This window comes from Mauremys mutica, chromosome 2 (genome assembly GCF_020497125.1).
Source record: "Mauremys mutica isolate MM-2020 ecotype Southern chromosome 2, ASM2049712v1, whole genome shotgun sequence".
NCBI lineage: Eukaryota > Metazoa > Chordata > Testudines > Geoemydidae > Mauremys > Mauremys mutica.
Genome location: NC_059073.1, coordinates 296,562,356 through 296,587,925, shown reverse-complemented (window position 1 = coordinate 296,587,925; position 25,570 = coordinate 296,562,356). Strand labels below are relative to the sequence as shown.

At 57.5% G+C, this 25,570-nt stretch overlaps 1 protein-coding gene across 2 annotated transcripts in view; it reads right to left on the bottom strand.

The window, feature by feature from the left end:
• The window catches only part of AGAP3 (ArfGAP with GTPase domain, ankyrin repeat and PH domain 3), a 231,672-nt gene that overhangs the window by 61,154 nt on the left and 144,948 nt on the right, over positions 1 to 25,570 (bottom strand). For both annotated transcript variants that reach the window (XM_045004285.1, XM_045004284.1), the window contains exon 11: positions 19,810 to 19,978. In XM_045004285.1, the coding sequence (XP_044860220.1) occupies positions 19,810 to 19,978 (169 nt within the window). The remainder of the gene's footprint in view (positions 1 to 19,809; positions 19,979 to 25,570) is intronic.

Below are 25,570 nucleotides of genomic sequence, written 5' to 3'. Positions count from 1 at the left end.
ATTGCCAGAGCCAGCCGGGGTTGAGTTCAGGGGACAGAGTGGAAGAGCAAGACCCGTCTGCCTCAGCTCAGTGACACTGGGGGCGGGGGGAGGATAAGACTGCCAAGGTCAGAAGGGGCTGGCAGCCAGGAGGGCAGAAACAGGCAGGAATGCAGAAACGGCCAGCGGGCTCCGGACGTACCCCCCCGATGCGGAGCAGCACCAGTGCAGTGCTGGAGCCCCCCAGCAACTCTTCACATGCCACCAAAATAGCAACCAGGGGCTTCTGCAAAAGGATGTGGAAAAATTGGAGTCCAGCAGAGAGCAACAAAAATGATTAGGGGGCTGGAGCACATGACTTATGAGGAGAGGCTGAGGGAACTGGGATTGTTTAGTCTGCAGAGGAAAAGAATGAGGGGGGATTCGATAGAAGCCTTCAACTACCAAAGAAGATGGAGCTCGGCTGTTCTCAGTGGTGGCAGATGACAGAACAAGGAGTAATGGTCTCAAGTTGCAGTGGGGGAGGTCTAGGTTGGATATTAGGAAACACTATTTCACTAGTAGGGTGGTGAAGCACTGGAATGGGTTACCTAGGGAGGTGGTGGAATCTCCTTCCTTAGAGGTTTTTAAGGCCCGGCTTGACAAAGCCCTGGCTGGGATGATTTAGTTGGGGTTGGTCCTGCTTTGAGCAGGGGGTTGGACTAGATACCTCCTGAGGTCCTTTCCAACCCTGAAATTCTATGATTCTAAAACCTGCCCATGCCAGTCACCAACACACGCCCCTGCTGGTGAAGGGCTGGGGAAGAACAGGGTCCTCTATGGTATTGGGCCAGTCGGGGAGGAGGGGGTCCCCTTTGATGGTCAGCTGCGGGGGGTGGTGGTTCTTAAGCAGGCTTCCCCATTTCACATGTGAAGCTGGGGACAGGTAAGAGGGGAGGCAGATCTCCCACAGCTGCTGCGGCAGGACAGGAGGGGAACACGGCTCTGGGATTCTGTCTGGGAACAAGCAGACAGGCTCCAGCAGGGAGAGAGATGGGCCGCAGGATTCCCAGGCAGTGCAGCAGCTGCAGCTTCGTTCTGCCACCCCATGTGTCGCTGGAGCTGCCAGGGGTGGTGCTGCCTTTCCGGGGGCTGGCTCGGGAGAGCAGCACGGGCAGCTGTTGGTCCCTTCCAGCTTCGGAGAGGGACGGTGTTCGAAGGAGCAGAGCCGCCGTAGCACGGGAGGGCAGGCCTGTGAAATTATGTTTTGCAGGCCCCAGGGAAGTGATTCCTGTGCACCATGCCCACCCCACTCTGCATGGACAGGCTGCCCACAGCCTGTGGGGAAATCAGCAGGAGCACTCTCTGGGACACCCCAGATGCCACTGACTAGCTTTACTAGTTCAAAGTGGGGGCGAGGGAAAGGGGGAGATCTCTTTAGGTTCCCCTGACCTTTCTGGTGCAGAAGGGAAGGCAGACTGCTTGCTCCTCTGAGCCCTGCGAGTCTGTGACACCCTTCTGGGCTGCTCCTAGGGGAACAGGCCAGCCAGACTGGCTCTCTTGCTGAAAGCTCAGTTTCTCTTGCATGGAGCCCAAATGTGGTTCTGTTAGCAGGGGCCAACATGGGCCCGCTCTGGGTCTGGAGAACAGGCTGCACTGGCTGGGATCAGTGGAGGCGTGTGGCATGAGCTAACGGGGCTTTTCTCAGCAATGTCCTGTGCCACCCGGCCCCATGGCGTGCTTTCTGCCGCCTCTTCTTCCCTCAATGTCATTGTCCCCCACAGCGAGCAGCAGTGTGCCGGGGAAACAGGTTTTCCCTTTTCTTTGTTAATTCTCCCCTCATTACATTTGAAATTCCACAATCAGTGTGCACTGTAATTGTCGAATTTGATGCTAATGATTAATGAATTAAACATGGATCCATCAATTAGTCCTCGGAGAATAATTCTGCATAAAGCAGCGGATAATGTAATTACAGTAACAAAGATAATGAGATGTTAACATCGACGGAGCCCGACGTGACATGATCACAGCAGGCTCAGCAACCCCGGCCTGGGGGAGCCAATCCCTCGCTCAGCAGAGAGGGAGCCGCAGGGGCAGTGCACACACCCCTTCACCCTGCCCAGAGGGGGAAGGGCAAGGCTCCGTCTCGTTAGGGACCAGAGGCCAGGCAGCGGAATGGGCAGGCTGGCTTCCCTCCACTTGCACGGGTACAAACATGCCCCAGACTCTGCATTCTGGAGGTGATGATGAAATGTGCCATTAGGGCTGCCCCCAAGCACTGCTGCCACCTGCTTGGGCTACCAGGAACACCCCCCAGCAGTGGCTCCCTGTCTCTGCAAAGCACGTTACAGGCCCCCCTCATTCCAATGGGCCCTGCACATGGGGCCCCGACTCACAGCCTGACCCTACTTCCAGAGGCAGGCCCACGGGTGAGTGGGTTCCCCAACCCCCCCGCACTAGAAGAAATACTGCAGCGGATAGGCAAGAAGAGCTCATACTACAGGAGACCATCCAATTCCTCCCCTGGGGGGTGGGCAGCGTCAAGCCTAGAGTCTGTTCTCCCGTTCACGTAATCACAGTGCCTGCGCTCCCCTGGGAGAGGATTCCCCAGCGGGAGCCATCTCCTGGCCAGGCACCTGCCCTGAGATTCAGCCTCAGTCTCCTCTCTGCTGCTAACCCCCCAGCATCCCACCATTAACAATCCCCACTTGGGACTTTCAGCCCTCAGGAGTCTGCAGATCCTGCACCTTAGTCATTGCTGAGCTAAGCCAGAGAAATCTCAGCCTCAGACTCTTCCTGACCTCACCTCTCTGGCTCCCTGGGAATTTGCATTATTCTGGTTATAGATCTGTAGATTTGAAAGCCAGAAGGGACCATTCTGACCATCCTGCATGACAAAGGACAGACAACTTCTGGTGCTAACTTCCGGATGAGCTTTGCACTGGTCTTCAAGGCTGAGGTTGTGAGGGAGATTCCCAAACCTGAGCCATTCTTTTTCGGTGACAAATCTAAGGAACTGTCCCAGATTGAGGTGTCAATAGAGGAGGTTTTGGAACAAATTGATAAATTAAACAGCAATAAGTCACCAGGACCAGATGGGATTCACCTGGGAGTTCTCAAAGAGCTCAGACATGGAATTGCAGAACCACTAACTGTGGTAGTAACCTATCATGTAAATCAGCTCCTGTACCAGATGACTGGAGGAGACTTAGTGTGATGCCAATTTTTACAAAAGGCTGCAGAGGTGATCCTGGCACTTATAGGCCAGTAAGACTAATTTCAGTGCTGGGCAAATTGGTTGAAACTATAGTAACAAACAGAATTATGAAGACACGTAGGCCTGGTCTACACTAGGAAATTAGGTCTGTGACATTACTGACATAACCTGTAGCTGTATAGATCATTGTTGCACCCACTGTTATATATTTGCAGCAAATATTGTACAGGGGTTGTCGTGTGAGGTGTCTATGAAAAGGTTTGATTTGCTGGTTATGATTATACTATCTAGCTGCTGAAGTTGTGAATATTGGCTCTGTACTTGTATCTCAATGTGTTTGATTCCAAGTAGCCTCAGTGAAGCATTTGGGAAGCTTCTTGAGAAAGGACCATTCCCAGTAACTGCCCAACTGACACTGAACTTTGGGAGACGCCAATCCACATCTGAGCTTTCCTGGGAACGTTCAAACTAACATGCAAACATTGGCATCGGCCTGTAAAGAACTGAGTCATGCATGGACAGGTGGCTTGTCCATGTGACTCCAGGCTCCATCTTGCTGCTGTGATTTCCACAGTAAGAACGGAGGGGTGTCCTTCTGCATGGAGAGGATATAAAAGGCCCTGGAAACCCCTCCATGTTGTCTTCTATCCTGCTTCTTACTTCTGGAGGAACATTGCTACAAACTGAAGCTCTGAACAAAGGACTGAATGACCCATCCCAGCTGGGGATGTTCCAGAGACTTGATTTGAACCTGCTGTTTATTCCATCACTGCTACAAGCCTGAACCAAGAATTTTGCCATTACTGGATGTAATTGATTCCATTTAACCAATTCTAGCTCTCATCTCTATCTTTTTCCTTTTATGAATAAACCTTTAGATTTTAGATTCTAAAGGATTGGCAACAGCGTGATTCGTGGGTAAGATCTGATTTGTATATTGACCTGGGTCTGGGGCTTGGTCCTTTGGGATCAGGAGAAACTTTTTTCTTTTACTGGGGTTTTGGTTTTCATAACCATTCATCCCCATAACGAGTGGCACTGGTGGTGATACTAGGAAGCTGGAGTGTCTAAGGGAATTGCTTGTATGACTTGTGGTTAGCCAGTGGGGTGAGACCAAAGTCCTCTCTGTCTGGGTGGTTTAGTGCCTTAGAAGTGGAGAAACCCCAGCCTTGGGCTGTAACTGCCCCGCTCTAAGCAATTTGTCCTGAATTGATACTCTCAGAAGTGTCCCACCAAAGGCAGCATCGTTACAAGGTCAGTATAACCATGTTGCTCGAGGTGTGAAAAATCCACACCCCTGAGTGATGCAGCTAATCATATCTAGAGTGATGCAGGACCTAACCCCTGGTGTAGTGTGAGGTCGACGGGAGAATTCTCCCATTGAGCAAGCTTCTGCCTCTTGGGGAGGAGGATTAGCTATGCTGAACAGAGAACCCCTCTCACTGGCACAGATAGTATCGGCAGTGAAGCACTACAGCGGTGCAGCTTTGCTGCTGTAGCGGCTTATGTGTCGAAACACCCATAGATGAATACAATATGTTGGGGGAGAGTCAACATGGCTTTTGTAAAGGGAAATCATGCCTCACCAATCTACTAGAATTCTTTGATGGGGTCAACAAGCATGTGGACAAGGGGGATCCAGTGGATATAGTGTATTTAGATTTTCAGAAAGCCTTTCACAAGGTCCCTCACCAAAGGCTCTTAAGCAAAGTAAGCTGTCATGGGAGAAGAGGGGAGATCGTCTCATGGATCGGTAACGAGTTAAAAGACAGGAAACAAAGGGTAGGAATAAATGGTCAGTTTTCAGAATGGAGAGAGGTAAATAGTGGTTTCCCCCAGGGGTCTGTTCTGGGACCAGTCCTATTTAACATATTCATAAATGGTCTGGAAAACGGTGTAAACAGTGAGGTGGCAAAGTTTGCAGATGATCCAAAATTATTCAAGATAGTTAAATCCAAAGCAGGCTGTGAACAGCTAGAAAGGGATCTCACAAAACTGGGTGACTGGGCAACAAAATGGCAGATGAAATTCAATGTTGATAAATGCAAAGTGATGCACATTGGAAAACATAATCCCAGCTATACATATAAAATGATGGGGTCTAAATTAGCTGTTACCACTCAAGAAAGATCTTGGCGTCATTGTGGATAGTTCTCTGACAACATCCACTGAATGTGCAGCGGCGGTCAAAAAAGCGAACAGAATGTTGGGAATCATTAAGAAAGGGAGAGATAATAAGACAGAAAATTCACATTGCCTCTATGCCCGTATCTTGAATACTGTGTGCAGATCTGGTCGCCCCATCTCAAAAAAGATGTATTAGATTGAAAAAGTATAGAGAAGGGCAATGAAAATGATTAGGGGTGTGGAACGGCTTCTATGTGAGGAGAGATTAAAAAGACTGGGAATGTTCAGCTTGGAACAGAGATGACTAAGGGGAGATTGATAGAGGTCTATAAAATCATGAACAGTGTCGAGAAAGTAAGTATTATTTACCCCTACACATAACACAAGAACCTGGGGTCACCCAATGCAATTAATAGGCAGCTGGTTTAAAACTAACATAAGGAAGTTCTTCTTCACACAACGCACAGTAAGCCTGTGGAACTCATTGCCAGGGGATGTTGTGAAGGCCAAGACTACAATATGGTTCAAAAAAGAGCCAGATAAGTTCATGGAGGATAGGTCCATCAATGGCTATTAGCCACGATGGGCAGGGATGGTGTCCCTAGCCTCTGTCTGCCAGAAGCTGGGAATGGGTGACAGTTCATTCCCTCTGGGGCACCCGGCATTGGCCACTGTCGGTAGACAGGACACTGGGCTGGATGGACCTTTGGCCTGACCCAGTGTGGCCGTTCTTATGTTCTTTAGTCTCTCACTGTCAGGTAGGTTTTCCAGACCTCAGATCATTTTTGTGTTGTTTTCTTTTTGTGGACATCTTTCCAATTTCACATCATCCTATTAAAGGATGGACAAAATATCCAGTAATGATCTCAATAACGCCGTACATGGAGGTATATTACATAGCTCATCATTCACTTGTTCAATTTTCAAACAAGCACCATTGCGTTTTCTCTCATGCTGCCACTCATGCTTGGGAGGAACTCCCGTAAACAGCCACAAAGTCACCTCATGCAAATCCCTTCTTACAATTTTCCTTTTCCTTTATGTCTATGGGCTGCTGGTGTGCTGAGACCATTCAATTCATTCTGACCAATATACAGTAGAACTTCAGAGTTACGAACCCCTCGGGAATGGAGCTTGTTTGTAACTCTCATAACTCTGAACAAAACGTTATGAGTTGTTCTTTCAGAAGTTTACAACTGAACATTGGCTTAATAGAGCTTTGAAATTTTACTGTGCAGAAGACAAATGCTGTTTTTAACCATCTTAATGCCAATGAAACAAGCACAGAAACAGTTTCCTTACCGTGTCAATTTTTTTTAAACTTTCCCTTTATTTTGTAGTACTTTATGTTTAACACAGTATGGTACTGTATTCGCTTTTCCATGTGCGTCTCTGCTGCTGCCTGATTGCATACTTCTGGTTCCAAAGGAGGTGTGTGGTTGACCGGTCAGTTCGTATCTTTGGTGTTTGTAACTCTGAGGTTCTACTGTAGTCTCATTGCTCCCTTGTGTTCCCATCTGTCTCTCTGTCGCCAGCTACTGTCTCTGACCCTGTTGCTTGGATTGCAAACCCTTTGGGCAGGGACTGGCTTTGTTCTGTGTGGGGGCCTATGAGGTGCTGCCACAATACATATTAATTAAAGGTACTGCCACCTCCCTGCTCCTATTCACGGTTCTCCGCTTATATCCATGGACTCAGCTAGCCCTTAGCTACAGCATCGCACTGGGGGCTCATGTTCAGCTGCTTTCCACATGAGCCTAAAGTCCTCCTCATAGTCGCTTGTCTCCAAAATAGCCTCCCATCCTCTAAGCGTGACCTGCATTCCTGGCTCTCAAGACCTACGACCTTCTGCTCTAAACTCCCTGCAGATGTTCAGTATCTTGCTGGGATTTGCTGGATCCTGTGATCAGTGAGGAAATGGGGTTCTGTGCTGGGGAAGGGGGAGCGGGGTCTGGGTCATTGGGAGGCAGGGCTGGGATTCTAGGTTGGGGCACGTCCTGTCCGACCCAGGTAAAATTCCCTTTTTGTCCAGTCTGCACGTCCAGTAGAAGCTGCCTCTCCCAGGTGCCTGGCACCTGCCTCTGCCCCTCATGCCAGGAACAAGCGGAGGCGGCAGGCTGGGGGATGAGAGGGGAACCAGGCTCTGTGAAGTGCAGAAGCAGGACCAGGAAGGTGTTGGCCTGCTGGTTGGGGGTGGAGCTGTGTTCTCTCAATTGGCTCTCAGGTGTGAACAGAAGTGTGGAGAGAAACGGGCTCCGGCTGGGAAGAGGAGCTGTAAACACGCTCCCTCCACTCAGTGCCCGGGAATATGTTCTCAGCCAGTTCAAATCCGCACGGCAGCAGCTCCTCCTGCAGCCAGTGAAATCTGAAATACTATCTCATACCCAGGACTACCATTGTACATCCCACTGCTGCATTCACCAGTCCAAACGCAACTCTGCCTGCCTGGCACCCTTGTCTTGTACACATTGCTGGGTTTTAAATTAGCAGAAGACAGACCTGGGTATCAATGTGGAATGAGGAGTGGAACCTCTGAAAAATGACCAGTGCTTATTGTGCTAAGATAGGCTTGTCTTACGGCTATCTCATTCTTGAGATAATAGTAAAACTCGCAGCGAGCTGGTAAATAACCCTAAAAATATCCTAATGCTGTTATATATTTTTACTTACTATTTGTGTTCCCGCAGGGTCTCGGAGCCCAGTCAGGGCCCCGCACAGACAGAACAAAGAGAGGGGCTCTGCCCCAAGGAGCTGACAATCTGAGTATAAGACAAGAGACACCAGATGGAGGAGCACGAAGAAATAACACTGGCCAGCCTGAGGCACCAGCAGCCTCACTGTTACCAAGCTGTTTGCCGGCATTGTGCCAAAGGAGACTTTGGAGTCAATCATTCGATGGTGTGGCCTCCTCTGGGCCGTTGCCCGCACTGGTGATCCCAGGTCTCACCGGATACCGCAGCACTGGGGAGGGGACAGAGGCGAACGAAGAGAATTACTGGAGACCTGAGGAATTCATTCGAGGCAGCGCAGGAAGTGGGCTCGGGCTGCCCAAGACCTTCTGTTATAAGATCGTGTTGTCAGTTGTTTATAACTTCGCCATGGTTCAGGCTGACATTTTCCATGCCAGGGGATTGCTTCAGGCTGAATTTTACTGGGATGTTTCATCTAAAAGGGACCAGCCATTTCCAAGAACACAATCTATTTCCCCCAACCTTGTAGGAAGTGGCTGAGCCGTTTGGAGCAGTGACTTGGAATGTGACGGGGAGGTGAGATAGTCGCCCGGGTCTCAGGGAGATGCCATTAGATGCATCTGTGAAAAATTGCCCAAATTTGAGCAAGTTATCACTCTCTGAAAAAAGATCTGTTTGCACATGCTCAGTAAAGACTTGGGAGTTTGGCAGCTAAAGTCTCTGATTATTCCATCTGATCTCAGGGGACCCCCCTGCCCCCGACAGCTCCAACATGTGACCGGCCTGTGCATGCGCCGTCCCACAGAGAGACTGAGCAAACTGCAGCTCAGGGCAGCCGTGGCTGAGTAGCACTTCTCCTGCAATTGCTCCTCCAAGCTGCAGAAAGCCACTGTGGTGCTGGGCCCAGGAACAGAGCAGGGAGCCTGTCCCCTGGGCACTCAATGTCCCCACTGAGCCAGCAGCTCAGGGCGTGCAGAGACGAGCTGATGGAGATGCAGGAGGCTAGGAGCAGAGGTAGGTTGGGAAGGGAGTAGGAGCAAGGAGGAGCCACGGGAGCAGAGAAGGGCAGACGTAGGCAGGAGGAGAGGACGGGGCAGGAGAGGAGCAGAGAAGGGCGGACGAAGGCAGCAGAGGACGGGGCAGGAGAGGAGCAGAGAAGGGCGGACGAAGGCAGCAGAGGACGGGGCAGGAGAGGAGCAGAGAAGGGCGAACGAAGGCAGCAGAGGACGGGGCAGGAGAGGAGCAGAGAAGGGCGGACGAAGGCAGCAGAGGACGGGGCAGGAGAGGAGCAGAGAAGGGCGGACGAAGGCAGCAGAGGACGGGGCAGGAGAGGAGCAGAGAAGGGCGGACGTAGGCAGGAGGAGAGGACGGGGCAGGAGAGGAGCAGAGAAGGGCGGACGAAGGCAGCAGAGGACGGGGCAGGAGAGGAGCAGAGAAGGGCGGACGAAGGCAGCAGAGGACGGGGCAGGAGAGGAGCAGAGAAGGGCGGACGAAGGCAGCAGAGGACGGGGCAGGAGAGGAGCAGAGAAGGGCGGACGAAGGCAGCAGAGGACGGGGCAGGAGAGGAGCAGAGAAGGGCGGACGTAGGCAGGAGGAGAGGACGGGGCAGGAGAGGAGCAGAGAAGGGCGGACGTAGGCAGGAGGAGAGGACGGGGCAGGAGAGGAGCAGAGAAGGGCGGACGTAGGCAGGAGGAGAGGACGGGGCAGGAGAGGAGCAGAGAAGGGCGGACGAAGGCAGCAGAGGACGGGGCAGGAGAGGAGCAGAGAAGGGCGGACGAAGGCAGCAGAGGACGGGGCAGGAGAGGAGCAGAGAAGGGCGGACGAAGGCAGCAGAGGACGGGGCAGGAGAGGAGCAGAGAAGGGCGGACGTAGGCAGCAGGGGACGGGGCAGGAGAGGAGCAGGGTGGGGGATAAGTGGAGCTGTGTGGGACCAGGGGTGCAGGAGCAGAAGGGGACAGAGAATTAACTTTATAAACACTACAGTTCTCTGCCCTACAGAACCTGGCATTTAACCTATTTTTTCTGTCTCTCAGCTTTCGTTTAGGGTCTGGTAAAAGGCTGAGAGGCCACGGGCAAAGTGTGAGTCTTCTACTCTTATCAGTTAATCTGTAGCTTGAGCAGCACGGGACTGTGTTGTGGATCTAAAGGTCTGAACCCCGCTGACCATCCACACAGGGTTAACACACTAACTGATGCACACAGGCTTCACACCTTTAGTTAATGGGCCTGCACTCTCCTTAGTCCCCATGTAGACAGCGAGCTGGTGCTCGCCTGCTGAAAAGCCTCCCCTGCTTCTCCTGCTTCCCTGCCACCTGGCCCTAAGCCCCTCCCATTCCCAGCTCACCAGGCCCCACCCCATCGGAGTCCACCCTAAACACTTGTATTACTTTGCTTGTTGCAGTCGAGTTCCTCCCCTCCTCCCCCCGGGCACCCTGCATGCGCCATCCTGTCTCTCTGGGGTCCAGCTGGCACTGCCAGGTCTCTGGGTGAGGAACTGACTCGTTCCGGGTCTTGTCAGCACTGAACTAATAATGCCTTTCCCCAGCGAACTTGACATTGAAGAATGTGATGAGCTACCAGAGGCTGCACATCCTGGGAACGCCGGCAGCTCGAGCCGATTGGGCATTTTTTGACAAAATGGTTTTTCATTGAAAAGTAACAGTTTATGAAAACCAAATGTTTTTCTGGAAATGTACTGGTTCCAAAGAAACGTTTGTCAGGAAGGTTGTTTGGTCCAGGACGCACTTTGTGATTGAAACGAGAAAGAGAGAGAGACCCCAGACTAGCCAGTTGGGTAGAGAATTGTTCTCTCTCTCCGGCCTAATGAATATGTAATTATTGATACCAAATGGAAGAGCTCCAGCAGGAGGCTGAGAGGGAGAGAAAGACACTGACTCTACAGCCCTGTGCTCATTGCCGGGGATCGCTATGTGCTAGTTCCTTACCCGGAGGCCTGGCACTCACCTGGGAGATGGGAGACCCCGGTTCACGGCCCAAATCATCCTGATTCGGAGACGGGAAATGTTCCAAAGCCAGGACTCGTCTCCCACATCCCCGGTGAGTGACCTCGCTGCTGGGCAGTCTGAGGTGCACCTCTGTCCCCTCCCTCCACTTCTGAAAGGTCTCCGGTTCATTCCAATGCAGAATCACCAGGACTTTCAAAGCCTCACCATTTTTTTGCAACACAGAATTCTTGTTTCCAGCCAGTCCTACTCACCCGCCATTACGCCCCCTTCCGGCCAGGCAGCTGACCCTCCTCCCAGGGTGCGGCTCTGCCCATCCTCAGAGCAGGGCTGCCTCCCCACCCCCCCTCCTTCCTCCACCTGCAGGCAGGCGCCTTTAAAGTGGTTGTGTTCCCAGACATGAAGGGGGGGCCTCAACTCCCCTCACCTGTGGCCCAACAGTTCCGCGAGCTGAGCTCCGCAGGGCAGTGGCTCCCTCTCTGGAGACGCACTGGCAGTGGGAGCCCCTGCAGAGCCCAGCCCCGGCACTGAGCAGCACCACCAGGCTGGCTGGGCGGCTGCGCGTGGCACTGTCATTTCGGAAGCTGAGATGATTCAAGGCTCCCTTGGCTGGCAGTGAAGGGGAATGAGGTGACAAGGACACACTGGAGCAGATTTGAGAGGTAGCTGTGGACGGTGGAGAACTCAGAACTTTCTCAAATTCCCTGTGGTCTGACGGCTCCCAGGCTTCCCTAGAGGGCATGGTCTGGGGTATGTCTGAGCAAAACAGGTCAGCTAGTTTTCAGTTTCAAACCAAAAGTGAAAAAAACCAACCCCTTTTCTAACCTGCTCCAGTCCCAGGGGTGGGGATTTGCTTGCCAGGCCAGTTTGCCTTGCTCAGCGTAACCCTGTAGATCAGGCCTGCACAACATGCGGCCCGCATGGGCTCGCTGTGCGGCCCGTGGGCGGTGAGTGGGCAAGTGGCAGGTGAAGGAGGTGAGCGGGCGGGCAGTGATGGGGGGTGAGTAGGCGAGCTGGGGGGGCGGGAGGCTGAGGAGGAGAGCGGGCAGGCAGTGATGGGGGTGAGAAGGCGAGCTGGGGGGGCGGGAGGCTGAGGAGGAGAGCGGGCGGGCAGTGATGGGGGGTGAGTAGGCGAGCTGGGGGGGCGGGAGGCTGAGGAGGAGAGCGGGCGGGCAGTGAAGGGGGGTGAGTAGGCGAGCTGGGGGGGCGGGAGGCTGAGGAGGTGAGCGGGCGGGCAGTGATGGGGGGTGAGTAGGCGAGCTGGGGGGGGCGGGAGGCTGAGGAGGAGAGCGGGCGGGCAGTGATGGGGGGTGAGTAGGCGAGCTGGGGGGGCGGGAGGCTGAGGAGGAGAGCGGCGGGCAGTGATGGGGGGTGAGTAGGCGAGCTGGGGGGGCGGGAGGCTGAGGAGGAGAGCGGGCGGGCAGTGATGGGGGGTGAGTAGGCGAGCTGGGGGGGCGGAGGCTGAGGAGGAGAGCGGCGGGCAGTGATGGGGGGTGAGTAGGCGAGCTGGGGGGGCGGGAGGCTGAGGAGGAGAGCGGGCGGGCAGTGATGGGGGGTGAGTAGGCGAGCTGGGGGGGCGGGAGGCTGAGGAGGAGAGCGGGCGGGCAGTGATGGGGGGTGAGTAGGCGAGCTGGGGGGGCGGGAGGCTGAGGAGGAGAGCGGGCAGGCAGTGATGGGGGGTGAGTAGGCGAGCTGGGGGGGCGGGAGGCTGAGGAGGAGAGCGGGCGGGCAGTGAAGGAGGGTGAGTAGGCGAGCTGGGGGGGCGGGAGGCTGAGGAGGAGAGCGGGCGGGCAGTGATGGGGGGTGAGTAGGCGAGCTGGGGGGGCGGGAGGCTGAGGAGGTGAGCGGGCAGGCAGTGATGGGGGGTGAGTAGGCGAGCTGGGGGGGCGGGAGGCTGAGGAGGAGAGCGGGCGGGCAGTGGCACAGGAGGTGGCTGAGGCGAGTGGGCAGGCAGTGGCGGGGGGGCAGGTGAGCCAGCAGCGGCGGGGGCCTGAGGAGGCGAGCTGCGAGTCGGTGGGGGGGCGGGGGCCTGAGGAGGCGAGCTGCGAGTCGGTGGGGGGGGTGGGGGCCTGAGGAGGCGAGCTGCGAGTCGGTGGGGGGGTGGGGGGGCTGAGGAGGCGAGCTGCGAGTCGGTGGGGGGGGGCCTGAGGAGGCGAGCTGCGAGTTGGTGGGTGGGGGGGGCCTGAGGAGGCGAGCTGCGAGTCGGTGGGGGGGGTGGGGGGGAATGAGGAGGCGAGCTGCGAGTCGGTGGGGGGGGTGGGGGGGACTGAGGAGGCGAGCTGCGAGTCGGTGGGGGGGGGGGGCCTGAGGAGGCGAGCTGCGAGTCGGTGGGGGGGTGGGGGGGCTGAGGAGGCGAGCTGCGAGTCGGTGGGGGGGGGGGCCTGAGGAGGCGAGCTGCGAGTCGGTGGGGGGTGGGGGGTGAGGAGGCGAGCTGCGAGTCGGGGTGGGCGGGGGCCTGAGGAGGCGAGCTGCGAGTCGGTGGGGGGGCCTGAGGAGGCGAGCTGCGAGTCGGTGGGGGGGGGGGGGCCTGAGGAGGCGAGCTGCGAGTCGGTGGGGGGGTGAGGAGGCGAGCTGCGAGTCGGTGGGGGGGGGCGGGGGCCTGAGGAGGCGACCTGAGATTCGGGGTGGGGGGGCGGGGGCCTGAGGAGGCGAGCTGCGAGTCGGTGGGGGGGGTGGGGGCCTGAGGAGGCGAGCTGCGAGTCGGTGGGGGGGTGGGGGGCCTGAGGAGGCGAGCTGCGAGTCGGGGGGGGGGGGTAGGGGCCGGAGGAGGCGAGCTGCGAGTCGGTGGGGGGGGGCTGAGGAGGCGAGCTGCGAGGCGGTGGGGGGGGGGGGGGGCGGGGGCCTGAGGAGGCGAGCTGCGAGTCGGTGGGGGGGGGGCCTGAGGAGGTGAGCTGCGAGTCGGTGGGGGCGGGGGCCTGAGGAGGCGAGCTGCGAGTCGGTGGGGGGGGGGGGCCTGAGGAGGCGAGCTTCGAGTCGGTGGGGGGGGGGTGAGCAGGCCAGCAGCGAGTAGGTGGGGGGGGTGGGGGCCAGCCGAGGCGAGCGGCGAGTCGGTGGGGGGGGGGGGGGGGAGGAGGCGAGCTGCGAGTCGGTGGGGGGGGTGGGGGACTGAGGAGGCGAGCTGCGAGTCGGTGGGGGGGGGGGGGCCTGAAAAGGCGAGCTGCGAGTCGGGGGGGAGTGGGGGGCCTGAGGAGGCGAGCTGCGAGTCGGGGGGGAGTGGGGGGCCTGAGGAGGCGAGCTGCGAGTCGATGGGGGGGGGCCAGAGGAGGCGAGCTGCGAGTCGGTGGGGGGAACGGGGGCCTGAGGAGGCGAGCTGCGAGTTGGTGGGGGGGGGGGCCTGAGGAGGAGAGCTGCGAGTCGGGGGGGTTGGGGGGGCCGAGGAGGTGAGCTGTGAGTCGGTGGGGGGAGCGGGGGCATGAGGAGGCGAGCTGCGAGTCAGTGGGGGGGGTGAGGAGGCGAGCTGCGAGTCGGTGGGGGGGGCCTGAGGAGGCGAACTGCGAGTCGGTGGGTGGGGGGTGAGGAGGCGAGCAGCGAGACGGAGGGGGGGGCGGGGGCCGGAGGAGGCGAGCTGCGAGTCGGTGGGGGGGCGGGGGCCTGAGGAGGCGAGCTGCGAGTCGGTGGGGGGGGGGGGGGCGGGGCCTGAGGAGGCGAGCTGCGAGTCGGTGGGGGGGGGGCGGGGGCCTGAGGAGGCGAGCTGCGAGTCGGTGGGGGGGTGTGGGGGGGCTGAGGAGGCGAGCTGCGAGTCGGTGGGGGGGGCGGGGGCCTGAGGAGGCGAGCTGCGAGTCGGTGGGTGGGGGGGGGGGGGCTGAGGAGGCGAGCTGCGAGTCGGTGGGGGGGGCGGGGGCCTGAGGAGGCGAGCTGCGAGTCGGTGGGGGGGGGGCCTGAGGAGGCGAGCTGCGAGTCGGTTGGGGGGGGGGCCTGAGGAGGCGAGCTGCGAGTCGGTGGGGGGGGGGGCCTGAGGAGGCGAGCTGCGAGTCGGTGGGGGGGGTGGGGGCCTGAGGAGCCGAGCTGGGAGGCGGTGGGGGGGGGGCGTGAGGAGGCGAGCTGCGAGTAGGTGGGGGGGGGGCGGTGGAGGCAAGCTGCGAGTCGGTGGGGGAAGTGAGGAGGCGAGCTGCGAGTCGGGGGGGGGGGGGGGCTGAGGAGGCGAGCTGCGAGTCGGTGGGGGGGGGGCCTGAGGAGGCGACCTGCGAGGCGGTGGGGGGGGTGGGGGGGCTGAGGAGGCGAGCTGCGAGTCGGTGGGGGGTGGGGCCCTGAGGAGCCGAGCTGCGAGACGGTGGGGGGGGGCCACAGGAGGAGAGCAGCGAGTCGGTGGGGGGGGGCCTGAGGAGGAGGCGAGCTGCGAGTCGGTGGGGGGGGGCCTGAGGAGGCGAGCTGCGAGTCGGTGGGGGGGGGGGGTAGGGGCCTGAGGAGGCGAGCTGCGAGTCGGTGGGGGGGGGCCTGAGGAGGCGAGCTGCGAGTCGGTGGGGGGGGGCCTGAGGAGGCGAGCTGCGAGTCGGTGGGGGGGGGGCCGGAGGAGGCGAGCTGCGGGTCGGTGGGGGGGGGGGGGGCCTGGGGGGGCGAGCTGCGAGTCGGTGGGGGGGGGCCTGAGGAGGCGAGCTGCGAGTTGGTGGGGGGGGGGGCCGAGGAGGCAAGCTGCGAGTCGGTGGGGGAAGTGAGGAGGCGAGCTGCGAGTCGGGGGGGGGGGGGCCTGAGGAGGCGAGCTGCGAGTCGGTGGGGGGGTGGGGGGGCTGAGGAGGCGAGCTGCGAGTCGGTGGGGCGGGGCCTGAGGAGGCGAGCTGCGAGTCGGTGGGGGGGGGCCTGAGGAGGCGAGCTGCGAGTCGGTGGGGGGGGGCCTGAGGAGGCGAGCTGCGAGTCGGTGGGGGGGGCCTGAGGAGGCGAGCTGCGAGTCGGTGGGGGGGGCCTGAGGAGGCGAGCTGCGAGTCGGTGGGGGGGGGGCCTGAGGAGGCGAGCTGCGAGTCGGGGGGGGGGGGGCCTGAGGAGGCGAGCTGCGAGTCGGTGGGGCGGGGCCTGAGGAGGCGAGCTGCGCGTCGGTGGGGGGGGGTGGGGGCCTGAGGAGTCGAGCTGCGAGTCGGTGGGGGGGGGGCCTGAGGAGGCGAGCTGCGAGTTGGTGGGGGGGGGGCCGAGGAGGCAAGCTGCGAGTCGGTGGGGGAAGTGAGGAGGCGAGCTGCGAGTCGGGGTGGGGGGGGGCCTGAGGAGGCGAGCTGCGAGTCGGTGGGGGGGGGGCCTGAGGAGGCGAGCTGCGAGTCGGTGGGGGGGTGGGGGGGCTGAGGAGGCGAGCTGCGAGTCGGTGGGGCGGGGCCTGAGGAGGAGAGCTGCGAGTCGGTGGGGGGGGGCCTGAGGAGGCGAGAGGCGAGTCGGGGGGGGTGGGCGGGAGGAGGAGAGATGCGAGTCGGTGGGGGGGTAGGGGCCTGAGGAGGCGAGCTGCGAGTCGGTGGGGGGGGCCTGAGGATACGAGCAGCGAAACGGTGGGGGGGGGGCCTGAGGAGGCGAGCTGCGAGTCGGTGGGGGGGGGCCTGAGGAGGCGAGCTGCGAGTCGGTGGGGGGGGTGGGGGCCTGAGGAGGCGAGCTGCGAGTCGGTGGGGGGGCCTGAGGAGGCGAGCTGCGAGTCGGTGGGGGGGGGCCTGAGGAGGCGAGCTGCGAGTGGGGGGGGTGGGGGCCTGAGGAGGCGAGCTGCGAGTCGGTGGGGGGGGGGTGGGGGCCTGAGGAGGCGAGCTGCGAGTCGGTGGGGGTGCCTGAGGAGGCGAGCTGCGAGTCGGTGGGGGGGGTGGGGGCCTGAGGAGGCGAGCTGCGAGTCGGTGGGGGGGGTGGGGGCCTGAGGAGGCGAGCTGCGAGTCGGTGGGGGGGGGGGGGGCCTGAGGAGGCGAGCTGCGAGTCGGTGGGGGGGGCGGGCGTGTGGAGGCGAGCGGCGAGGCGGGGGGGGGGGGGCCTGAGGAGGTGAGCTGTGAGTCGGTGGGGGGGGGCCGGAGGAGGCGAGCTGCGAGTCGGTGGAGGGGGGGGGGCCTGAGGAGGCGAGCTGCGAGTCGGTGGGGGGGGGGGCCTGAGGAGGCGAGCTGCGAGTCGGTGGGGGGGGGGGCTGAGGAGGCGAGCTGCGAGTCGGTGGGGGGGGGGCTGAGGAGACGAGCTGCGAGTCGGTGGCTGACCTGTTCTGCTGATCTGGTCTGGCTCCCAGCCCCACTCCAAGGGTTGCTGCTGTCTGGAGGTGCTGCCTTCCCGCCTTCCTCAGTCCCACCTCATTCATTCAACAGGGCAATGGGTTACCAAGTGGGGGGAAGATCTTATTCTACTTCTAGTAAAAAGACATTTTTCTTTTACCTTAATTATACTACCTTAGGGGCCCGCTATAACATATTACCACGGTTCACTACCGCTGTTTCGGTGGGTCGGCGCTGGGGAAGGAGGGTTTGTTTCCGTGGGGCGGGTGGCGCTGGGAGGGACTGGGAGGTGCTGGGGGGTTGTTTCCGTGGGGCGGGGGGGGTGTTGTGTTTTGGGGGGAGCTGGGCGGCACTGGGGGAGCGGAGCCGGGCGGTTTCGGCCCTCAGCTATTTTCTTTGGAGCAATATGGCCCTTTCCGCTTCGTGAGTTGTGCAGGCCAGCTGTAAAGTATCATGGTCTGTGATGAATGCAGACAGGAAATGCAAACTGGGTGAGTTAACATGGGACAGCAACACTCACTTCGGGAAATTCCTGACTCGATTGCTCACCCTTAATGCTTTATTAACACTAGTCATCTGCATTTAATTAGATACTAAAAACTGTTAACAGACCTTACACTTGGCCTCAGCAATGGGCTTGTCCCTGGTTGGATTCTCTACTCTCTGTATCATTCCATACAAAAAACCCCAAACAAATCGATATCAAAAGAACATTAGGGTTGCAAAGTCGAGCACTCAGAGAATAAGAATGCACAGGCTGTCCTGTCACAAGCTCCAGCTCTGGGAGCCAAGGAGCATGCTCAGTGTGGAAGGAATGTTCAAGAGATTTTATCAGCAAGCTTCTAACAAGCTCTACTGAGTATGCGCAAATGCAGTGTACAGGGGTTTATAATGCTGCCAAATCTGAACACATTTGCATGGGGATTACAAAAGATGCCTCTCTAACCCCAGGACTATTCCCTGGCTACATTTCAAGTTCCTGTTCTACGCCCCAAGGGGCTGAAGCTCTTCAGGTGGAAAAAATTCTTCAGCGTTGGCAAAGCTAATGGTGAATCATTTTTGCTTAAATGTTTAAAAATTCAGCCTCAGGCAGAAGCCCAACATGGAATATTTCATCCCAAAGAGTTCAAGTTTGGCAATGTTATATGCAGCTGAAAATAGGAGCTTATAATGGAAAATGTTATTCCACCTTAACTAGAGGCATCTCTACCAGTTCTGACTATAAATTGTCCTCTTTGTAACCTTTTTGACCGTCGATGTTCAGGTTTTTCCCCCCAAAAGATATTGAGGTAAAGTCACCCATGAGTCAGTGTCCTGCAGTTTCTGAGGATTTATTGTTCTCTCCCCATTCCATCTGAGGAGTGGAGGTGGCCTGGAGCAGATGTGTCTGACATTTCTCCGTTACCCTTAGCCCTTCCCAATGGTTTCTCCCACAACCACTTCCTGCCACTCTGCCCCCCGTGCCCAGGCTCCCCCACCCCCTGCCTGATGGGCAAGACCACCACCATCTCCTCCTTCACCTGTCATAACATCCCCGAGAAACCAGCCCATGAAGCTGGCTGGGCGCAGGAGCCACGGATATAACAGTTGTCCCTATTGTCCCTTGGGGATTGTGCCTGGAGCCATCACCTGAGTACCCAGATGTAGGGTGGGAGGGAGATTTCTGCTTTTCTTCTTAGCTCTTGGGCAGGGACTGTGTCTCCTGTTAATGTGAATGGCACATGGGCAGTGCTCAGCCCACCAGGCCCCAGTAAAGCCCTAGGTCAGAATCTCCTCTCAGCAACACCCAAGTTCTTGTGGCTCCGTCTCCCAGGCTCCTGGCAAGTCTGGACAGAGGGTTCAGCATGTCGGAGTCAATCAGTCGTAATCTGTTTGAGAACTTCCCTCCAGCTCTGACTGAGAGCACCTGCTGGAGTCATGAAGTTCAGCAAGACCAGTGGCTCTCAAACTTTGTACTGGTGACACAGCGAGCCTCTGAGTGCGACCCCCCTTATCAATTAAAAACACTTTTTGTATATTTAACCCATTATAAATGCTGGAGGCAAAGCAGGGTTTGGGGTGGAGGCTGACAGCTCGCGACCCCCCCCCCCGCAATGACCTTGCGACCTCCTGAGGGGTCCCGACTCCCAGTTTGAGAACCCCTGCACTAGACCCTAGGAAACGTCTCATTCCTCCCACCCCGAACGTCTCTTAAAGGGACACCAATCAATGAAAATCCACTTGTCTGAAAATCTGGGACTTGCTCTTGTCCCGTAACTCTCCAACCACTGCCACTGAGACTGCCGATGGAAAAGCTTTCACATGCTTGACAGTCTCTTTCTTTATGCATTTGCCAGCACTTTGTGCAGTCGGATAGTTCCCTGTCTGCCTGGCAGACCAGTCAGTCACGGGGCTTCCATGGCAACAGAGGGGAAACATTTTCTAAAAACAGGAAAATGTGACTGTAAAGCCACAAAGATGTCAGGGGCCTGAGAGGCAGGCGTATCAGCCCCGTCCCGTCTCCAGAAGGGAAGCCAGACGTCCCTGCCCAAACAGGGCGCTCATCTCGGCCCGTGCACACACAGGGTCCCTGTGTAAAAGACACTGGTGAAAGGAGTGGGAGGAGCAGCAGACACCAGAACCACTCGTTCACTGTCTGTTTGTGACTTAGCTAAGAGCCCTGTAGCCGCTCAGCCTGGGCGAGAGCCTCCTCCTCTCCTTACCTGCGCCTCCTGGGAACTGCATGCTGCTCCGCTCCTTGGCAAGCCCGTTGGTTTTGGGGCTGGCGCTGGGGGCTGTCGCCGTCGTCGCCCTGGGGAGCCGCTTGCCCGGCACCTTCACTGTTGTTCTCAGCAGATCTATTTCCTTGCCATGGACGTTCTGCATGTAATCCTACAGCAGAGAGACAGCAGGTTCAGGCTCAGAGCAAGCCTCTCCGCCTCCCTCTGCTCACAGGCTCTGCCAGGCGGCCATTGCCCCAGACAGCCGCAAGGCGGCCAGCAAGCAACATGGAGGTGTTTCAGAGCTCCGGATTCACTTCCCCATTACAGCTCAAACACCCCAGGCTCCTCTTGTGCTTCCCCTGCACTACCAGTGAGAGGCTCCCTGTCCTGTTCCCAGGGCCAGCCACTGCCTGACATGAATAATGCCATCCCTGAGCCAGCCAGCCCCCTCCCAACCTGGGGCAGGGTTAGACCTCAGTGCCCACAGCCCAGGCCCCTTCGTCAGAGCACAGGTAGCGATGCTGAGCTGCGGGAACAGCGGGCAGTCCCATCCTTCCTTCCTGTAGCCTGTGGAACACAGAGCTGAAAAATCTCTCCCAGATCCCAGCTCCTGGGATCCAACACAGGGAGTTCCCTGTGGTACATTCGCCAGCACGACTTTCAATGACTCTAGACTCTGGGCTACACCTCTTCTCTTGGGAAACCATGACAGCAAGTGGCACACCTCACCCACAGACTGCAAGTACGAGCCACCCTGAGAGACACACTTCAATCTTTCAGCCTCTCCTCATAACTCAGTCCCCCAAGCAAGTCCCTCCAATCTGGGACTGATGTGCCCAGAAATATGTGCACGAGTCCATGTGTGATGCCCTCACAGAAAGGGGGTGTCCCTCCTGCTCTGGGACACAGGCCTCGGGCTGAGAGCAAGGTCCCAGGAGCAGAGGAGGAGGGGAAGGCTACAGAGAGGGGCTGTCCCCTCCCTGCTCTGGGACCCAAGGCAGCTCTGCCCAGCATCCCCTGCCTGGGGGCTTGCGCTGTACGTGGCAGAGGAGGGACAGCAGCTGGCCCGGACGAAGCTGCAGCTGCAGTTCTCTGTTCTGCAGGAAAGCTTGGGTTTGCTCCAGTTCACAAGGAGGTCACCAAAAAGATTAAGTCAGAGTTGGTCCCTGTGTAAATCCTCTGCTTCTAAACTCAGGAAGATAGAGCAACAAACAGGCCCAACCTAGGAGCCACGGCTCCTCTGACCACCCCCTGGCTTAAAGAGGCAGGTGGAGGAGGGTTGTATGGGTCACACTTCCATAGCCTCCAGGTCATGATGTGCAAGGAGCACCGCTGCTGGGCTGGCTCAGCCAGTCTGCACGGACCTCCCTCACTCTGACAGTGCCTCACCCCGGGGCCTAGCTCCCAGCCCAGCAGAGAACGGCCACAGCACTTCACGCCGCACACCCTTCCCAGGCACTGGACTCCTAGGGGCCTTGACTCGACCCGAGCAGAGCGCCCAAGCCAACAGACACCCTTGGGTGTCCCCAGCGTTCCCCAGCTGTACAGCCTCATTCCCAGCTCCTCCAAGCAGCACCGGGGCTGAGTGGGAGACCGGAGAAGCCCCTGGGCAGGGAATCTCACAGGGGCTGAAGGATTTTCCCTAGCTCAGCACAAACGCTGTGCTAGCCGGCTGCCTGCCGGAGAGAGCGGTCACCAGCACGCTGCTTTTATTACATGCTATAAAAGAGCAATTTCTTCCCCAAGCCTCCTCACTAATTACCCAGCCAGTTCTCTCATTTCATTTTATTACTGGAATTAACAACGAGTTCAAAGCGTGGAAAGCTATTAAGATGTGTGATTAAGCCACATTCAATTAGTTTCTACAAACAATTTAATTGATGTTGCAGATAGAATTAACAGAAGGTGATTGTGTGAATGGCTCCACTGGCTGCAAAATGGGAGATGCTTTCTCTCTGGCGCTGCTTCGCGCAGCCTGGCCGGGCCGAGCCGTGTGCTTTCCCCAGGAGCAGAGACACTTGCTCTCCAAGGCTTTGGGAAAGTGACTTGAAACTGCCTTGGCCTTTCCATGAAATTTGCTCTTTTCCTCGCATGGAACAAACTCAGACACCAAAGAAGGGAAAAGAGGCCAAGGGAATGTGGAAAGCTGTGCCAGAGACCTGCAGCCCTGGGACCCGGCCTGCAGAGCCCTGCTGTCTGCAGCATCAGCTGCTGCTCTCAACTCCAGCTCAGGACACCCCATCTGCACAATGCCCAAAGCTGCTGAAAACTCAGAGTCAATGAACACAGATTCCAGGGACAGCAACAAGAGGAGATACCAGCTGTGGGCTGCAAGACAAGGCTCTGCTTGAGCTCCAGGGAGATAGCAGCAGGTCCAGGCTACCAAGGATTACCTGACCAGTACAACCAAGGGGGTAAAGGACAGTTACCTCCAGGGTTGAACAAGGTCTTATGAGAGCGTCACTGCAAGAACTACAAGTCTAATCCCTGGAGATAGTGAGGAGTCTAGGGAAAGGGGGGGAGGGGGGCTTTTTCCATTGCTGGAGCTGGAGGTGCCAAGAGCTCAACTTGCTGATCAACGAATCCCAGTAAAACCAAAGCATAGAATATCGGGGGTGGAAGGGACCTCAGGAGGTATCTAGTCCAACCCCCTGCTCAAAGCAGGACCAATCCCCAACTAAATCATCCCAGCCAGGGCTTTGTCAAGCCTGACCTTAAAAACCTCTAAGGAAGGAGATTCCACCACCTCCCTAGGTAACCCTTTCCAGTGCTTCACCACCCTCCTAGTGAAAAAGTTTTTCCTAATATCCAACCTAAACCTCCCCCTCTGCAACTTGAGACCATTGCTCCTTGTTCTGTCATCTGGTACCACTGAGACCAGCCGAGCTCCATCTGCTTTGGAACCCCCTTCAGGTAGCTGAAGGCTGTTATCAAATCCCCCCTCATTCTTCTCTTCTGCAGACTAAACAAGCCCAGTTCCCTCAGCCTCTCCTCATAAGTCATGTGCCCCAGCCCCCTAATCTTTTTTGTTGCCCTCCGCTGGACTCTTTCCAATTTGTCCACATCTGTAGTGGGGGGACCAAAACTGGACACGATACTTCAGATGTTGCCTCACCAATGCCAAATAGATGGGAATAATCACTTCCCTCGATCTGCTGGCAATGCTCCTACTAATGCAGCCCAATATGCCGTTGGCCTTCTTGGCAACAAGGGCACATTGCTGACTCATATTCAGCTTCTCATCCACTGTAACCCCTAGGTCCTTTTCTGCAGAACTGCTGCTTAGCCACTCGGTCCCCAGCCTGTAGCAGTGCATGGGATTCTTCCGTCCTAAGTGCAGGACTCTGCACTTGTCCTTGTTGAACCTCATCAGATTTCTTTTGGCCCAATCCTCCAATTTGTCTAGGTCACTCTGGACCCTATCCCTACCCTCCAGCTCAGTGTCATCCACAAATTGGCTGAGGGTTCAATCCATCCCATCATCCAGATCATTAATAAAGATGTTGAACAAAACTGGCCCCAGGACCGAGCTCTGGGGCACTCTCGTTGAGCCAGATGATCTAGCCAGTTTTCTATCCACCTTATAGTCCATTCATCCAATCCATACTTCTTTAACTTGCTGGCAAGAATACTGTGGAGACCATGTCAAAAGCTTTGCTAAAGTCAAGATATATCACATCCACTGCTTTCCCCATATCCACAGAGCCAGTTATCTCATCAGAGAAGGCAATCAGGTTGATCAGGCATGACTTTCCCTTGGTGAATCCATGTTGACTGTTCCTGATCACCTTCCTCTCCTCCCAGTGCTTCAAAATGGATTCCTGGAGGATCTGCTCCCTGATTTTTCCAGGGACTGAGGTGAGACTGACTGGTCTGTAATTCCCCGGGTTCTCCTCCTTCCCTTTTTAAAAGATGGGCACTACATTAGCCTTTTTCCAGTCATCCGGGACCTCCCTGGATCGCCATGAGTTTTCAAAGAAAATGGCCAATAGCTCTGCAATCACCTCAGCCAATTCCCTTAACACCCTTGGATACATTAGATCTGGCCCCATGGACTTGTGCTCGTCCAGCTTTTCTAAACAGTCCCGAACCACTTCTTTCTCCAGAGGGCTGGTCACCTCCTCGCCATGCTGTGCTGCCCAGTGCAGCAGTCTGGGAGCTGACCTTGTTTGTGAAGACCGAGGCAAAAAAAGCATTGAGTACTTCAGCTTTTTCCACATCACCTGTCACTAGGTTGCCTCCCCCATTCAGTAAGGGGCCCACACTTTCCTTGACCTTCTTCTTGTTGCTAACATGCCTGTAGAAACCCTTCTTGTTACTCTTAACATCTCTTGCTAGCTGCAACTCCAGTTGAGCTTTGGCCTTCCTGATTACATGCCCGCATGCTTGAGCAATATTTTTATACTCCTCCCTAGTCATCTGTCCAAATTTCCACTTCTTGTAAGCTTCCTTTCTGAGTTTAAGTTCACCGAAGATTTCACTGTTGAGCCAAGCTGGTTGCCTGCCATATTTGCTATTCTTTCTGCACATCGGGATGGTTTGTTCTGTGTCCTCAGTAAGGATTCTTTAAAATACAGCCAGCTCTCCTGGACTCCTTTCCCCCTCATATTAGCTTCCCAGGGGATCCTGCCCATCAGTTCCCTGAGGGAATCAAAGTTACTTTTCTGAAGTCCAGGGTCCGTACTCTGCTACTCTCCTTTCTTCGTGTGCCTGCTGGACCCATGCTGCTGCTGCGGCCCCGGCGATCCTTGCTTTGGAATATAGCCCTCGCTAATCAGCCAGGCTGTTCTAGTGTCACATGCTCGGCTCAGGGCGCCCCTCGAGGACCCACGGGAACGCCCGCTGGCGCTCTCCTCGGAAGTGGCTCCTGCTGCGCTCCCAAGTGGTGAGGACAGCCTATGACCCCCCCCGCAGGGCTCCCTTCCCCTCCCTGTGTCGTGTGGCTCCAGCTGACCCCTGGCCCCAGAGCAGAGTTCTCGGAGCAGGCGTCAGGCCAGCCGCAAGGGGCACTCGGCCATTCAGGCCTGCCCACAGCCCACCAACACTCGAGTCTGCCAGCCTTCCGGAAGCAAAACAACATGGAAGTGTCCAGTGCGGCTCTTGGCGCCTGGGGAAGACGGTGTCTGGGTGGGGAGGAGACAGACGCCCTTTGCCCTGCAGGGAGCTGGGGGGGCAGAGAGGGCTACCAGCATGTGCATGCCAGGCAGGCCTTATCACTCCTCACTTTACTTCCCTGCTCAGCACCTCGGTGGAAAGGCACGTAGAGGAGGCGATGCCTTTGGCATGTAGTTCCCTGGGTGTCCAGCCGCACTGGGCGAAGGGCCCAGGGTGCCGGCGCTGGGCAGTACCGTAATGTCACACGATGACGGCGAGGGACATCCCAAGGAGTTCCTCCACCCTCAGCAGTGGGAGCTGACCGAGGTAACAAGGGCCGGCTCTGACCCCAGTGTAAAGGTGGTGCACACGCACACACACACACACACACAAGGCACATGCACACACAGGGCATACACACATGGGGTGGGCGCATGCACACATGGGCCACACGCACGCACACACGGGCCACACACATGCACGGGGAACACACATGCACGCACAGGGCACACGCACGCACGCACACATGGGGCACACGCACGCACACATGGGGCACACGCACGCACGCACACATGGGGCACACGCACGCACACATGGGGCACACGCACGCACACACACACGGGGCACACGCACGCACACACGCACGGGGCACACGCACGCACACACG